The sequence below is a fragment of the Anomalospiza imberbis genome, chromosome 30 (genome assembly GCF_031753505.1).
Source record: "Anomalospiza imberbis isolate Cuckoo-Finch-1a 21T00152 chromosome 30, ASM3175350v1, whole genome shotgun sequence".
NCBI classification, from domain to species: domain Eukaryota; kingdom Metazoa; phylum Chordata; class Aves; order Passeriformes; family Viduidae; genus Anomalospiza; species Anomalospiza imberbis.
Window position 1 is genome coordinate 54,696 of NC_089710.1, and position 17,324 is coordinate 72,019.

Genomic DNA, 17,324 nt, shown 5'->3' on the forward strand with positions numbered 1-17,324 from the left:
GCTGCAGGACAATGCAGCTGCAGCTCCTGGAGTGATCTCCTACAGCTGGAACATCCCAATGCCCACAGACCCTGTGAGTACAACTCTTGAGTATTTTTGGTACAGGGGAGTTAAAATGCTCATGAATCTCTGACATGCTGAGGGGTTCTGATCAATCATAGAATTTTCCATAACAAGCATTTTGATAAAAATGAGGAAATTACCAAAGGCTTTTAATTCTGTTTCCTACTATTGTTGAATGGCAGGGATGGAGGGATAAATATTAAAGGATTATTATGAAGTATTGACGATGAATTCTGACAAGTGCCTGAGACATCCAAACTGTTATTTTTTGTGACCAATAGGTTCACAGGAGATCCCTAATGTGCTTGCAGCCACTCTGCCCATGGACAGCACCAGCATCACCTCTGCTGGAGCCATCAGGCTATGTCTGAGCTGTCCTTTCTCCAAGCTGCAAACAGAACCTGCCCCCAGCCAGTGCCCTGCAAACAGGCAGGGTTCTGTCAGGCCAAGGAGAGTGCACAGAGATTTGGGGTCTGTGAGTGCTGGCAGGGAGAGCTCAGGCACAGGGAAACACCTGCAGGAGGAAAATCCCCAGGAAGCAGAGAGAAGATCAGGGAAGGAGAGAAAACAAAACCCAGAAATGCTGTGGCAGGGAGAGTTTAGAGATGTCCAGAGGATCCCCTCCAGTGCAGCCCCTCCCTCTGAACAAGCCCCCTCCCTCCTGTCCCCCCAGCCAAGCCTCTGCCCTCAGGGCCGGGGCTCCAAGGCGTGCAGCCCCTCCTGTGCAGGCAGAGCTGCAGCAGAGCCGTGGGGCAGCTCTGCAGCCCCGGGCCCAGTTCCCTCTGCAGAGCACAGGGCTGGGAGCAGCTGCCCGGCACTGGGGGCTCTGGGAGGGGGCACAGCTGGCTCAGGGTGACACAGCTGTCCCCAGTGCCCGGCTCTGGGCAATGCTGTCAGTGCAGCCAGGGAAGGAGCTGCATCTCCCTGCATCCAGTGCCATCAGAAGGACACTTGGAAGTCTCCCTGAGATTTCAGTCCAAGCTGGATTGATGGGGAAAGGCAGAGGTGTTCTGACACTGAAAATGCTGCTGGGTTGGTGAAATGAGCAAGGTGAGTCCTTGGCTACAAATATGGAGCAGGGCTGTGCTGGATCCATCTGTCTCAGTAGCACCATAGTGTTTTTAAAAGAAACATGAGAATGAACATCCTTCATTTGAAAAAGTGAAAGCCCAGAGAAACTCCAAAGAGAATGAAGTGACAGACCATCTCCCTTCAGTCTCCACTCATAATCTTCCCTCAGGGAACTCTGTTCCACCAGAGGGAGGCAGAAATGTTGAGTATTTCTGGTATCCAAGAATACCAGGAGAGACATGGTGGTAGCTTAAAATGAAAACCTGTAAACTCTTAAACACAGAAGAGTGTCCGTGTGTGTTACAGAGGAGGGTGTATGGGAAATGGGTTTGGTTTTGGTTACAGGTATCTCCTCTAACTCTTCACTGTCCTTTCTGCCTGAACAGGTCCCCATGTGCAGCCCCAGCCAATGTCCAACAGCAGCTCCATCAGCCACTTCCTCCTGCTGGCACTGGCAGACACGTGGCAGCTGCAGCTCCTGCACTTCTGCCTCTTCCTGGGCATCTCCCTGGCTGCCCTCCTGGGCAACGGCCTCATCATCAGCGCCGTAGCCTGCGGCCACCACCTGCACACGCCCATGTTCTTCTTCCTGCTCAACCTGGCCCTCAGCGACCTGGGCTCCATCTGCACCACTGTCCCCAAAGCCATGCACAATTCCCTCTGGGACACCACCACCATCTCCTACACAGGATGTGCTGCTCAGCTCTTTTTCTTTCTGTTCTTCATCTCAGCAGAGTTTTCCCTCCTGACTATCATGTGCTATGACCGCTACGTGTCCATCTGCAAACCCCTGCACTACGGGACCCTCCTGGGTAGCAGAGCTTGTGCCCACATGGCAGCAGCTGCCTGGGCCAGTGCCTTTCTCAATGCTCTGCTGCACACGGCCAATACATTTTCCCTGCCTCTGTGCCATGGCAATGCCCTGGGCCAGTTCTTCTGTGAGGTGCCCCAGATCCTCAAGCTCTCCTGCTCCAAATCTTATCTCAGGGAACTGAGACTCATTGCTGTTAGTGTCATTTTGGTATTTGGCTGTTTTGTGTTCATTGTTTTCTCCTATGTGCAGATCTTCAGGGCCGTGCTGAGGATCCCCTCTGAGCAGGGACAGCACAAAGCCTTTTCCACCTGCCTCCCTCACCTGGCTGTGGTCTCCCTGTTCCTCATCACAGCAGCATTTGCTCACCTGAAGCCCCCCTCCATGTCCTCCCCATCCCTGGATCTGGCCCTGTCAGTTCTGTACTCGGTGGTGCCTCCAGCCCTGAATCCTCTCATCTACAGCCTGAGGAACCAGGAGCTCAAAGCTGCAGTGTGGACACTGATGACTGGATGCTTTCAGAAACTTTAAACTGCTGGTCAATTTCTGCAAATCACTTGTAATTAAAGTAATCTTTGATACTTCTTGTTGGTTTAGTTGTGGGTTTTTTTTTCCTTTGCCTTACTTTTTTAATATTGACCACAAAGCAATGTCACTGGTTTTGCCATTTCTCATTTTGTTTCTCTCCACCTACCCTGTGGCTACAGACTGTGTCAATGAGGGCCTGCACTGTTGTTGGGTTTAAAGGAAGTCAAGGATCTCCCAGCCGAGTTTTCTGCAGATATGCCCTTTTGTTGCCTTCTCTGGAGCTGCAGCAGCAATGTCTGTGTGCAGAGCTGGGGGCAGATCAGTGCTGGCACAGCAGCTGTGCCCAGCAGCAGCAGCACTTGGTGTTGCCAGTGCTGCTCCCGTGGCCCTGCCCCACTGCCCTGGTGGCCCTGGTGTTGCTGCAGGGCCTGAGTGCTCTCGGGGCCGGGCACAGTCCTGGGGGTGGCAGTGCCGGGGCTGCAGCAGGGACAGCCCATGGGCACTGCTGGGGCAGCGCTGACGCCTCAGGCCAGGGCCTGGGGGCTCCAGGCTCCTTGCCCAGGCTCTCTCAAGAACACGGCCAGGCCAAGGCTCAGCACAGAAAACCCCCGTGAGCAGCCCCAGGCTGGCCGTGGGCAGGCTGGGGGCAAACAGCATGGCTGGTGCTCTGCAAGGGCCCTGGGGGAGACGGGAAGGAGCAGCAGAGCAGGGGCTGATCCATCCCCAGTGCGCTGGACAGCCCAGGGCAGCGTCCCAGAGCGTCCTCATGGAGCTGCCAACAACATCCCCCCTCTGCAGCCCTGGCCTCTCCCCCAGCTCACACAGGTGCCGCATCCTTGCAGGCACAGCCACGGCAGCGCTGGCTCAGGAGCCCCTGTTTGCATTGCACACAGCAGGCGGGAGCACCCCCATGCTGCTGCTGTGGGGACATGAACCTGAGGGAGCACAAATGCCATCAGCCCCTGGGGCCAGGAAGGGCTGGGGGACGCCAGGGAAACCACTCAGCTTTGTCCTGGCCTCTGCAGCCAGCCACAAAGTTTGTTCCCATCAGCTGGGAGTTTCCTGTCCCACTGCAGATGCTGTTGCTCAGAGCCAGGGCTGCCTGGCAGCCACCCCCAGACTGCCCTGAGCATTTCCTTGGCTTCACCTTTGCTTTCTTTACTCTTCCTCCTACAAATTTACTCCTCTTCCTCACCCCTCTTCCCTCCCCTGCCAACAGCCCATCCCTGTTTGCCCTTTCCTCTCTGGCCCCACTCCCCATCCCAGTTCTTGACTTGGCACCATGGGATCGTCCCTTGGGGAGCAGGATCATCCCACAAGTGCTGCAGGAATTGTCTGCAGGCTCCTGCAGTGCCTCGTGCTGCTCCCTTGCCAGAGGCACCCCAGGCCAGGGGGGCACATCTGGGCTGCTGTGTCTGGCTGTGGGGCTGCCTGTTCTGGGCAGTGAGGAGGGGCTGCAGAGGCTCTGCAGGACTGACAGGATGGGCTTTGAGGCTGTGAGGAGAAGCTGAGGGACCTGGGCTGCTGGAGCTTCTGAAGAGGAGGCCCAGGGCTCCTCCTGCAACTGCTCCAAGGGTGGTTTCAGAGAATCCCAGAATCAGCAAGGCTGGAAAAGACCTTGGAGATCATCAAGTCCAACCTGTGCCCTGACACTGCCTTGTCTCCCCTGAGCCTCCTCTTCTCCAGGATCAACAACCCCAGCTCCCTCAGCCGCTCCTCACAAGACTTGTGCTCCTGACCCTTCACCAGCTTTGTTGCCCTTCTCTGGACATGCTCCAGCCCCTCCAGGTCCTCCCTAAATTGGAGGGCCCAGAACTGGACACAGCACTCGAGGTGCTGCCCAACCAGTGCTGAGCACAGGGGAAGAATCACTGCCCTGCTCCTGATGGCCACACCATTCCTGATCCAGGCCAGGAGCCATTGGCCTTCTTGGCCACCTGGGCACACTGCTGGCTCATGTCCAGCCTGCTGTCCATCAGTCCCTGCAGGTCCCTTTCTGCCTGGCTGCTGTCCAGCCACTCTGTCCCCAGCCTGTAGCTCTGCAGGGGTTGTTGTGGACAAAGTGCAGGACCCGGCACTTGGACTTGTTCAACCTCACCTTGTTGGATTTGGTTCCTGGATCCAGCCTGTCCAGGGCCCTGTGCAGAGCCCTCCTGCCCTCCAGCAGATCAACACCCCCAGACAACTTGGTGTCACCACGGTTCCATGAGGCCCCAGAGTGTCCCAATGCTCTCCATGATTCCATGAGGCCTCCCAGTGTCACAATGTCCCTCTGGTGTCACAAAGTCCCTTGGATCCTTGGGCCCTGCAGTGTCACAATGGCACCGTGGTGCCCCAGGGCCCTGCAGTGTCACAATGGATCCTTGGTTCCATGAGGTCTGGCAGTGCAGCAATGCTCTCCTTGGTTCCCGCTGTCTCGCACACCTCCCACTGTCAGGCTATAGAAGGACACCTGGCTGATGAAGGGGAGTGGGAGTGGGTACCTACTCGAGGAGGTAATAATAAAAATCCCTCCCAACCCCCTCTCCCAAGCCAGGTGCCACTTCAGATTAGGTATGATCCCCTGGATCTGGAGAGTCAGCCAGATGGTTTAGAAGAAAATTATCAGCCCAGTGAACCTCCCAATTGTGATTCATCTGTGAGACAGATCAGCACCTCTAACATCAAAAAGGAAAGAAGGGTAATCGTGGTGGGTGACTCCCTCCTGAGGGGAACAGAGGGCCTCAGATGTCGACCAGACCCACCCCACAGAGAGGTCTGCTGCCTCCCTGGGGCCCGGGTATGGGATATCACTGACACACTGCCTGGGCTGATTCAGCCCTCTGATTATTGCCCACTGCTGATACCCCAGGCTGGCAGTGATGAGATTGAGAAGAGGAGTGTCAGGGCAATTAAAAGGGACTTTAGGGCACTGGGTCAGGTGGTTAATAGGACTGGGGCACAGACAGTCTTTTCCTCAGTCCCTCTGGAGTCTGAGAAAAATGGTGAAAGGAATAGGAGAGCTCACATTATCAACGAGTGGCTCAAGGGTTCATGTTATTGGCCAAATTTGGGATTCTTTAATCATGGGGCAACTTTTACAGCACCTGGCCTGCTTGGACCAGGCGGGCTCCATCTTTCTGTGAAGGGCAGAAGAATTTTAGCTCATGAACTGGCAGAACTTGTTGAGAGGGCTTTAAACTAGGTCTGAAGGGGAAGGGGATGCAGTGGGTTTGTCTGGAAGCAGGCTCGTGGGTGGTAAGCCTGAGCTAGGGGTGAAATCAGCAGCCCAGCTGAGGTGCATGTACACCAATGCACACAGCATGGGTAACAAACAAGAAGAGCTGGAGGCCATGGTGCAGCAGCAGAGCTGTGATGTAATTGCCATCACAGAAACAGGGTGGGACGACTCACATGGCTGGAGCGCTGCACTGGATGGCTGCAAGCTCTTCAGGACAGACAGGAAAGGGAGAAGAGGTGGAGGGGTGGCCCTTTACATTAGGGAGGCTTTTGATGCTACGGATGTTGAAACTAATGATGATGAGTCAAATGTCTATGGGTGAGACTTAGGGGGAAGGCCAACAAGGCTGACATCCTACTGGGAGTCTGTTATCGTCCACCCAGCTGGGAAAAAGAGGTGGACAACTCACTCTATAAGCAGCTAGAGAATGTTTCTGGATCATCAGCCCTTGTTCTTGTAGGCGACTTCAACCTGCTGGACATCTGCTGGGAACTCAATACAGCTGAAAAGAGGAAGTCCAGGAAACTTTTTAGAGTTTGTGGAGGACAATTTTTTGTCGCAGCTGGTGAGTGAGCCCACCAGGAGAGGGACTATGTTAGATCTGTTGTTTGTAAATAGAGATGGGCTGGTCGGAGATGTGGTGGGTGGAGGTCACTTGGGGCACAGTGATCATGAAATTATCGAATTCTCAATATTTGGTGAAGTCACGAGGAACACTAATGAGACTTTTACATGGGACTTCGGAGGGCAGACTTTGGCCTACTTAGGAGACTTATTCAGAGAGTTCCTTGGGAAGCAGCCCTTAAAAACAAAGGAGTTCAGGAATGGTTGGTGTGCTTCAGAGATCTCGAGGGCATAGGAACAGACTGTTCCTGTGTGCCAAAAGACGAGTTGACAAGGCAAACGCCCAGCCTGCATGGGCAAGGAGGTTTTGGTGGAAGATAGGAATAAAAAAATGGATGTATCATATTTGGAAGGAGGGCCAGGTTTCTCAGTAAGTATTTAAGGGGCTTGCTAGGGCATGTAGGAAAGAAATTAGGGAAGCCAAAGCTCAGTTTGAACTTAAAATGGCAGCTTCTGTAAAGGATAATAAAAAATGTTTTTACAAATATATTAGCAGTAAAAGGAAGGGTAAGACCAACATTTGTTCTTTATTAGATGTGGAAGGGAATTTAGAAACTGCAGACGAGGAGAAGGCAGAGGTGCTTAACGCCATTTTTTGCCTCAGTTTTTAATGAGAAGATGATTTGCCTTCAGGACAACTGTCCTCCTGGGCCGGTTGATGGTGCCAGGGAGCAGAGTGGACCACTGTTATCCAGGAGGAGGCAGTCAGAGACCTGCTGGGATGCTTGGATGTTCATAAATCCATGGGACCAGATGGGATCCACCCCAGGGTGATGAGGGAGCTGGCAGATGAGCTTGTGAAGCTGCTCTCCATCATTTACCAGCAGTCCTGGCTCACTGGTGAGGTTCCAGATGACTGGAAGCTGCCCAATGTGACACCCATTCACAGCAATGGTGGGAAGGATGATCCTGGTAATTACAGGCCAGTCAGCCTGAGCTCAGTACCCGGTAAGGTCATGGAACAGTTCATACTGAGATGGGCAACAAGGCTGATGAGGGGTCTGGAACACAAGACCTGTGAGGATTGACTGAGGGAGCTGGGGTTGTTTATCCTGGAGAACACTCAGAGGTGACCTTATCACTCTCCACACTCCCTGAAAGGTGGTTGCAGTCAGGTGGGGGTCGGTCTCTTTCTCCTCACAGCAACTGACAGAACCAGAGGACAGTGTCTTAAGCTGCACCAAGGGAAATTTAGGTTGGATATTAAGAAGAAAGATTTAATGGAAAGGGTGATAAAGTACTGGAACTGTCTGTCCAGGGAGGTGGTGGAGTCACCATCATGGGATGTGTTTAAAAAAAGACTGGATGTGTCACTCAGTGCCATGGTTTAGCTGAGGTGGTGTTAGGGCATGGGTTGGACTTGATGATCTTGAAGGTCTCTTCCAACCCAGCAATTCTGTGATTGTGTAACATCACAGACCAGGTTGTGACATCCTATAGTTGGCTGTGACATCCCTGGTTTATTATGTGACATCACAGAGCAGGCTGTGACATCACAGGATGCCTGTATGACATCACAGAGCAGAGCAAGCTGTGAGGCCAAAGAGTGTGCTGTGACATTATAGGGTGGCTGTGTTCCATCACTGAAGGTGTTGTGACATCACAGGGTGGGTCTGTGAGCCCACAGAGGTGCTGTGTGACATGTTAAGTGAGTTCTGCCATCACAGAGCAGGCTGTGACATCACAGAGCAGGCTGTGACATCACAGAGTAGGTTGTGATGTCACAAATTCGGCTGTGACATTACAGGCTGGCAGTATGACATCACAGAATGGGCTGCGAGGCCACAGAGAAGACTCTGCCATCATAGAAAAGGACTCTGTGACATCACAGAGCAGCTGTGTGATGTCACAGAGAAGGCTGAGACAATACAGAGTGGGTTGTGCCATCACAGAGCTGACTGCGAAACCACAGAGCAGGCTGCGACATCACAGCGAGGCTGCATAACATCACAAAGGTGGCTGTGACATCATAGAGCTGGCTATGACATCACAGGGCCGATAGAACAAACTGAAACCTCAAAGAGCAGGCTGTGGCAACACAGGGCACAGTATGAAATCACAGGTGGCCTGTTACATCTCAGAGTGGGCTGTGTGACATCACAGGGGCTGTGTGAGGTCACTGGGGAGGTCACTCCACCCCTGCCCCCCCTCCCAGTTCCCCCAGAGAAGTCCAACGCTGCTCGTGCACAGCGGGGTCCCCTGTCCCCCCGGGTCTCCCCGCCCCCGGCGCCGCAGCCTCCCCCAGAGGATGTTCTACGAGATCGACCCCAGAGCCTGACACGAGGACGGGGGCTGGGGCCATGGGGGATGGGACAGGGGGACAGGGACCCCCCAGCAGCGTCCCCGTGTCCCCCAGGGCCAGAGCCTGGGCCAGGGCTCCTTCACCCTGTTACCAACGAGGGCTTGAGAGCGCTGAAAAAATCCCCAGCAAGGGATCAGCAAAAACCAGATTTAATATTAAGTGACAGCACGGCAAAGTTCCTTGGCAAGAGTCACTCTGCTCCTGACTGGACTCTTCAGGCACACCAAGGAAACAAAGCAACAACAAAACCAAACAAATCCAGGCAATCAAACCAGAAATGAACCGAGAACTGTCTGTGTGTGTGTGTGTGTGTGTGTGTGTGTGTGTGTGACAAAAGGGCAGTGAGGGCAAGGTGTGAAAAATGCATATTTTATGATTGGCTTTTTTCACAAATATTAAAACAAATATTATATGTGCAATGATAGAAAGTTATGCTGTATTAATTCTCTTAAGTATTGTGTTAAATGTAGTTCTAGGTTATAACACAATGTTAAAATAGAAACTCTGTGATGTCAGATATTTTTACTAGCTCAAGAAAAGGGATAAGATAATCAAGAAACTCTTCGCACAGAAGTAACAGCGACAAGACACATAAAGAATTACTGCCTCCTTATCAGAAAAGACAAACATTCTTCCACCTTCTCTCCATCTTTATGGAACCACTAGGATTAAGGGGAAGAAGTTGACAACAACCAGAAAAATTCTTAATTTGCAAGGAATTTATGCATCATGTATGAGATATATGAATATGCAACAGGCTGTTGCTGTTAAAGGTAATTCCTTTGTTCACAAGGCATGTTTTTGGCAGCTTAGTGCCCAAAAACATCTGGACATCCATAATTCTTTACTTTTTATTGTCTTGTAATTGTCCTAATCCTCATTGTCCAAATTTTTATTACTCTAATTTTATTGCTATTTTTATAACTATTTTATTGCTAATAAAATTTTAAAACTAAAAAAACCCCAAGTGATTGTTTTTTTTTCACACTATCAAGCCACCCCCCCACTTAACACCCAGCCTCCTGCTTCTCAAAACCTACCTTTACCCCCTCCAATGATCCCTGCCCCTTCTCTATCTCCTCAGGGAATCTCCATGCCATTTTTACCCCCTCCAACAACCCCACTCCCCCATATATATCCACCCCTTGGTGCTTTTTCCCCGTTGCCTCCTACCCCCACTAACATACAACTTGCTTCACCTGTAAGTCAGAATACAACACCTTTCCCTGAGAAAAAACCTCTGGATATATCCTCCAACCTAACAACTGAGCCCTCCCAACGTGATAACAAAGAATTAGTGAGCCAGTCAAATAAGCCTTCAGATGCTGCCCCTTACTGTAATACCAGATCAAAAAGTGGTGTAAGACCAGAGGTAAATCCTGACAGGTTGCTTCCCCTGAGGGAAGTTCCACTAGGTGTGGGGTAGGAGGAATAGGTGTTATAAATGCACCCCTGAAAGCTTCTGAAGCAAGAATATTTAAGAAAGAGCTAGTTGGTTTAATAGAAGATCCAACTGGCACCGCACAGCAAACAGATCAGTTCCTGGGTCCCAATATACACACCTGGGAAGAGCTGCATCCTATTAGGAACATCCTCTTCTCCCCAGAGGAGATTTACCATCTAACCCACTGGTTTGAGGCATTCCCCACGAGAAGGGAGACAGCCCAAACTGTGACAAAAGTTCTCTTAGAAGAAATTATTCTGAGATACAGGCTCGTAAATTTTATTGATTCAGACCGTGGCCCCCACTCTACATCCAGTGTTCTGCAACAAGTCCTCGGGGCCTGGGAATGAAGTGGGAGTTACACACCCCTTGGCACCCTCAGAGTTCTGGGAGGGTCGAGAGGGTAAATCAAACCTTAAAGAATATTTTAACAAAATTGGTCTTAGAAACCCAATGGAATTGGGTCAAATGTTTACCACTAGCCCTATGACGAATAAGAACGAGACCCAGAACAGATCTAGGGGTCTCTCCTTGTGAAATGTTGTTTGGGCTGCCTTTCCTGCTTACCCCATACAGTACTGGGGAACATCAAGAGGGGGGGATGACCATGCAAAAATATATAGAAACAGTAACAACAACCCTGGAAGAACTAAGGAAAAAGGGCTACCTTCCCCAAACTTCCCCACTGGACTGTAAAATACATGGTACTAACCCAGGAGACTGGGTGTTGATGAAATAATGGAAAAACCCTCCACTAACTGCTCGCTTTGAAGGCCCCTTCCAGGCACTGCTTGCAGCAAACACCACAGTGAGAACAAAGGAGCGGGGCTGGACTCATGCAAGTCGAGTGAGGGGTCCAGTACAACCCCCAGCTGAGGCAAGCGAATGGACTATAGCCAGCAGAGACGATAAAGACTTGAAACTGGTCCTGAGGAAAGCACCAAAAGAAGTGCAACCCTGAACACAACCCCCCCACAGGAAACCTCTGCATTGTTATCTGTATATCCTTAAAGTTTGCTAATGTTTGTTATAGTTATAAGATAAATTTAAGTTTTGTTTAGCTAAGAATTGACAATCAGAATAACATCTCAGTTTCCAGTACTGCTCCATAGAGCACTCCCCTTGCAACCCTCATTGGGACCAAATTGAGGGAAGGGAGTTGGTGAGATAAGGGTCACGGCAGAATGTCTCCAGAAGGAGGGAAAACCAGAGGTGGGAGGCAAGACTGGATCAGGAACTACCTCTGGGAAAGACTCTCAGGGCACCGAGAAAAGCCCTGTGGATCGAGAGGTGAGGAGGCCAGCCCGTACCAGACTCCCACTGGTAGCAATGCTGCTACTCATCCACTTCGGAGGAAGTGGAGGAAACACTTGTGAGAAGTGTTACTATCCCTTGTGTAGAGGAGATACAGTAAGTGCATTCATCAGAGTGCACACCAACATGAATCCCAAATGTATCGACCACTCCCAGTTAACAACCTGTAAAGAGGATAATGAAATATATTGGCTGGCTAAAACTATTGCAAACCCAAGTCAGAGGATCTCAGGAGAGTGCCCCATGAAAGAAAGATGGGTATGTTTTGAACAAGAAAGTAAAACCAACTTAGAGGATACATTCAAGGAGAAAGAAGTGCAATTGAAAGAACAAAGGGATAGGGAGGGACAAATAAATGGTAAGAATCTTTTTATCGATATGGTGGAAAAGATTATAAAAGAATTTAATTTGACTGATTGTTGGGTGTGTGGGGGACACACTTAAAATTTGTCCATAGGATGGTATCAGTTTGGGTCCCCTAGACATTTTTAAATGGATTACATGAAAAAAAAAGTATGGTAGTACTCAAAAGAAGGAAAGGAGAGTGGAAGCTAAAATCCACAATAATGGGGGAAGAGTGTTTATCAAGAAAAGGGAAAATGTATACTATAGAAGCAGGAGAAACACCATGTGAAAGATATCTAGCAGCAAATGACACACACACACCAGGTGGATCCCAGAAACCCCCCATTCATATTGGTCAATAGAAAAAACTGAAAGTAGATGTGCATACAGTGAAAAACTGTTTGAATGCTTAGGAGATTATATTAACCCATTCTGGGCAATAGAAACCCTATCCAAATATTGGAAACATACAGCAAATCAAGATTCTAATTTCTGGGATGCACCTAAAAGTTTTTTTTTGATCTGTGGTAACACGGCATATGTGAAGTTACCAGGAGGGTGGACTGGGAGTTGCACAATTGGAGCAGTGAAACCATCCTTTTTCTTACTGCTTAGGGATGTGAAATCAAACTTGGGAGTCCCAGTATATGATGATCTGGCCAGAAAGAAAAGGAGTTTACTTGGCAGAACCCAAAATTGGAACAATGAAATTTGGACCCCACAAAAGATTATCGATACTTATGGGCCAGCTGCCTGGGCCCAAGGTGGATCCTGGGGGTACAGAAGCCCAGCATACATGCTCAATCGAATCATCCGTTTACAAGCAGTACTTGAAATAATGTCCAATCAAACAACTCTGACCATTGATCTCTTGAGCCAGCAGCAACCACAAACATGATCAGTAATTTACCAAATTCGATTGGCAGTGGACTACCTCCTCGCAGAGGAAGGAGGGATCTGTGGGAACTTTAACATTTCAGAATGCTGCCTAGAGATCGATGACCACAGTCATGTAATTAAAAACATTACTCAAAATATTAGGAAACTAACCTATGCTGGAACGCAAAAATGGACCCCCTTTTTGGAGACCCCGATTGGCGGGACAACTTGTTCACCTGGAATGGTAAATGGTGGAAGAAATTGGTCTTCTTTGTAGTGCGTTCACTACTAAGTGTAATATTTCTACCATGTGCAATTCCATGTCTAGTCCTGATAGTACCCAGCATTGGCCAAGGCAGCCTCATGCTGCAAGGTAACGTAGAAGGGGAAAATGACAAAAAAGTAACGCTAATAAAAGAACAGAGTGATCAGAATGCCAGAGATATGCTTGAACAGTATGAGAAACTGAGAAAATTAGAAATTGGACTTTAAAAGGTTGATGCAGGCTAGAAGACTGATCAGATCGTTAGAGGGGGAATTGTTAAACTAGGTTAGAAACTATTGTAAAATAGTTGATCGCTGTTGAGCGTGTACTGTTGGTTTGGTTATGGTAAAAGGGGTTTGAAGGGTAGTTAGAAGAAATACGGTACTCCACGTACCGTATTACACCTAAGTAAAGTGCAGCCCCCCAAGGGAAAGGAGCCAGCCTGGACTGAACTGCCACGGGCCAATCGAGCGCCTAAACCTTCATGCAAATGAGGGATCCAAAAAGAAACCGATCCAAAGGGACAAAAATCAGGATAAAAAGGGGGCTTCTGACCCACGGAACCTGTGCTGCTCCACCTGGAACGTCGGGGACGTCGCTGCTCAGAAGACCCAGCGCCGGCGCTGCAGCATCCTTGAGGGGAGCGCTCCTGCTCAGCCCGCGGGCCTCCATGCTTTAGGCCTTTCTTTTTTTATTACATTAAATGCTGAAATCACTTTTCGTACCGGGAATGTTTCTAACAAGTATGCTTGTGTTAAAGTGCCTGCTTGGATGGCAATGAACACAGGATGAGGACACCTGTACGGATCTGCCAACGATCAGCACTCACCGTCTGAAGGCAGTGAGGGCCGGGGCCAAAACTGAAGATGATGATAAAAAAGGACTAAAACCACAACCAAGGAATACACATGCTCTAAAAGGGTGGAACCGAGGAGGGGGAGCCACTCTAAACAGTTCTTGGAATATGTAAACTAGTTTGGGAAAAAAGGTTACTATGCATAAGGGTATATGAATATGCAACAGGCTGATGGGAGGGAAAAGGTATTTAATGGGAATCTCCGGAGATAAGTGTGCTCCTGGTTCAGTGCCAAGATGCACCCGGCCGTAACAACCTTTGCTCTACGGTCCTTGTCTCCTATCGTCCTGTATTAAAATGTTTAAATTTTCACAGGAGAGTGAGCGTGTTTTTCACAGCCCGAGCAGAGAGCTCTGCCCGGGGGCTCCCGGGAAAGGCGGCGGCGCTCGGCAGCGGCCCCAGCCCGCGGGAATTCCCCCGCACCGGGACAAAATCCTGCCCCGAAGGAGGCACTTGGAACGCCCGCCTGCGGCTCTCCCTGCCCCAAAGATCCCGGCAGCGGCCCCGCTGTCGCAGCTGCGGCTCTGGAGCAGGGAGGCTCCGCGGGACCCCCGGGCTGTGCCCCCTCCCAGGCCGTGCCCGCCCCGGTGCTGATGTTCCGCCCGGGCTCTCTCGCTGCTCCCGGCTCCCGCAGTCCCGCCGTGAGCGGGCACCGACCGCCCGGCGCCGCAGGGCCCCGAGCCCCTGCCCAGCAAAGGGTCGGTGTCCATCGCCGGCCCTTGCCGGGGGCTCCGGCCATTGCCCGGCCCCGGCACAACCTGCAGCTCCCAGCGCAGCTCCCCCGAGCCGGGCACTGCGGGTTCCGAACGAGGCAGAATATTCAGCTCCCGGAATCTCTGTTAGCTCTGCTGACATGTGCAAAACCAGCTGCTGCTGAGGCAATCCCAGCTCCGACTGAAGCCTTCCCACCCAAAATGCTGCCTTCGGTTCGGACACACCATTAAGAAATCCAAGAGCAAACTGAAAGCTGATTAGAGAATCTTGGAAAATCACATCCGAGAGCATTTTGTTATAAAATCACAAATGTTAACAGAAGCTGGGAAAGACAACAATGTTAGAAAACAAGCTTCCAGCACTGGGACTAGAAGAGCTCAGGCAATCCATTTGAATGGAATGAGCCCTCTCTTTCTGACATGTGAGCAATGCCATGGAATTTCCCAAACCAGGGAAATGGGGAGCCCTGGCAGCAGCGGCTTCACACGCAGCAATGACACAGAACAGGGCAGGGCAGGAGGCTGACAAAATTCTAACTTCTACTTGCAATGAAGAACCTGTTTCTACTACAGCCACTATTAATATAGAGTCAAAAAGACTAAAAATACTAGGAATAACAACTGTACCATTAATAGCAAAAATAGAGATAACTGAAATAATAATGGTAATAAAAACCCTACCATACTTATACGAGGTTTGCATGGCCAGGTTTTGGTAAGGGAGGGGCTCTAGGAGCACCTTCTGTGAGAGCACCTGCTCCTCCATGTCCCACAGAGTCAATTCCAGCCCACTCCAGGAGGGACCAGCCACCAGCCAAGGCTGGGCCAGTTAGAAATGGTGGTAACGCCTTAGGGATAAGAGATTTGAGAAAAAGAAAATGGGTGATCGTGTAGATGTAACTGTGAGCAGGGAAGAGCTGGTGAGAACATATGAGAGGAACAGCTCTGCACACCCCAGGACAGGGCAGAAGGGGCAGGAGCTGCTCCAGGTGCTGGAGCTGATTGCCCTGAGATTCCCTGGTGCAGTCCCTGGTGAGGCAGCTGGGCCCCTGCAGCCCATGGAGGGCACGGAGAGCAGAGATGCACCTGCAGCGCCTGGAGGAGCCCGTGCCGGAGCAGGGGGATGCCTGAGCGGAGCTGTGACCCCACGAGAAACCTGTGCTGGAGCAGGGACCTGGCAGGGACCTGCAAACCCCTGGAGAGAGGAGCCCACGCTGGAGCAGGGTCCTGGTAGGACCTGTGAGCCCATGGAAGAGCGAGCCACGCTGCAGCAGTTTGTGAAGAACTGCTGTCCCTGAGATGAACTCACCTTGGAGAAGTGCATGGAGAAGTGTCTCGGGGAGGGACCCCAGCACAGCAGGGGAACGACTCCTCTCCCCGAGCAGCAGGAGAAACAAGAGGTGATGACCTGACCAGAACCCCCATTCCCTGTCTCCCTGCACCCACTGGGGGAGGAGGTAGAGCTGGGAAGGAGGGAGGGATGGGCAGAAGGGGTTTTTAAAGCTTTATTGTACTTCTCACTATCCTGCCCTGATCTGGATAGAAATAAATTCCACTAATATCTCTAATTTCGAAAATGTTTTGCCCATGATAGCATTTGCTGAGTGATCTGCCTCAGTCCTTAACTCAACCCATGAAGCCTTCCTTCTGTTTTCTCTCTCCTGGCCATCTCTGGAGGGGAGTGAGAGAGCAGCTTTGGTGGGTGCCTGGCATCCAGCCAGGGTGAAGAGACAACACTTCCTTTCCTTCATTCTTTCTTTCTTTCCAGAGGTCACGGTGCAGAGGTTGAGTGGGGCTTTGATGGAGGGAGTGAAGGTGGTGGGGAGTGGTGGGGACAGGAGCCACAGGGACGTGGGACAGGCATCAGAGGGGCCCGGGCAGCTGGCAGGGGGCAAGGCCTGTCCCCCCTGGCCCAGCAGCAGCCCCGTGCCCTGCCCAAGGCGCTCCCAGCAGGGGCTGGGCCCCAGAGGCAGGGGGAGAGCCCAGTCCCGGGGGCGGCGTTTCTGCCCCGACCCCCGTCCAGCCCAGCCTGCCCCGTGTGCGCAGTGACCGCTGGCACGGGCTGCACTGGACACTGTGACCTGCTGGGGACACTGAGAGCTGCCCCGCTGGGACACTGCCCCTGGCACTTCACAGGCACCAAACAGACCCCAGCCAGCACTGCCCCTGGTCATGTCCCAGGCACCGGAGAGCATCACAGCCAGCCCCGCTCCTGGTGATGTCCCAGGCACCAGAGCACATCCCAGCCTTGCTCCTGGTGATGTCCCAGGCACCAGAGCACATCCCAGCCCCGCTCCTGGTGATGTCCCAGGCACCAGAGCACATCCCAGCCCCGCTCCTGGTGATGTCCCAGGCACCAGAGCACATCCCAGCCCCGCTCCTGGTGATGTCCCAGGCACCAGAGCACATCCCAGCCCCGCTCCTGGTGATGTCCCAGGCACCAGAGCACATCCCAGCCCCGCTCCTGGTGATGTCCCAGGCACCAGAGTGCATCCCAGCACCGCTCCTGGTGATGTCCCAGGCACCAGAACACATCCCAGCCCCGCTCCTGGTGGTGTCCCAGGCACCAGAGCACATGTCAGCCCCGCTCCTGGTGATGTCCCAGGCCCTACGAGTGTTCCAGGTGTGGGAAGAGCTCCTCACACAGCCCAGCCTTGACCCAACACCAACAGAGGCACCACCAAGGGCAGCCCTGCGAGTGCCCCCAGTGTGGGAAGAGCTCCGTGCGCTGCTCCAGCTCCATCTCCCACGGGAGGATCCGTGCTGGATGATCCCCAGTGAGCCCCGGTGGGCAGAGCCCCGGTGATCCGTGGTGCCGCTGATCCGTGTTGGGAAGACACCTGGCTGGGGGCTCCACATCCTCCTGGCTCCCCTTGGCCTGGATTTTTC

General features: G+C 51.8%; 1 protein-coding gene across 1 annotated transcript; it reads left to right on the plus strand.

Annotated features, from left to right (window-relative positions):
- Positions 1-1,543: 1,543 nt before the first annotated feature.
- LOC137463861 (olfactory receptor 14A16-like) lies at positions 1,544-2,476 on the plus strand. Its single transcript, XM_068175248.1, has one exon. The coding sequence runs from the start codon at positions 1,544-1,546 to the stop codon at positions 2,474-2,476; it is 933 nt and encodes a 310-aa protein (XP_068031349.1).
- Positions 2,477-17,324: the final 14,848 nt, after the last annotated feature.

Bases quoted from the DNA above. Each gene is read 5' to 3' on its own strand.
- LOC137463861 (XM_068175248.1), top strand. From the start codon at position 1,544: ATGTCCAACAGCAGCTCCATCAGCCACTTCCTCCTGCTGGCACTGGCA.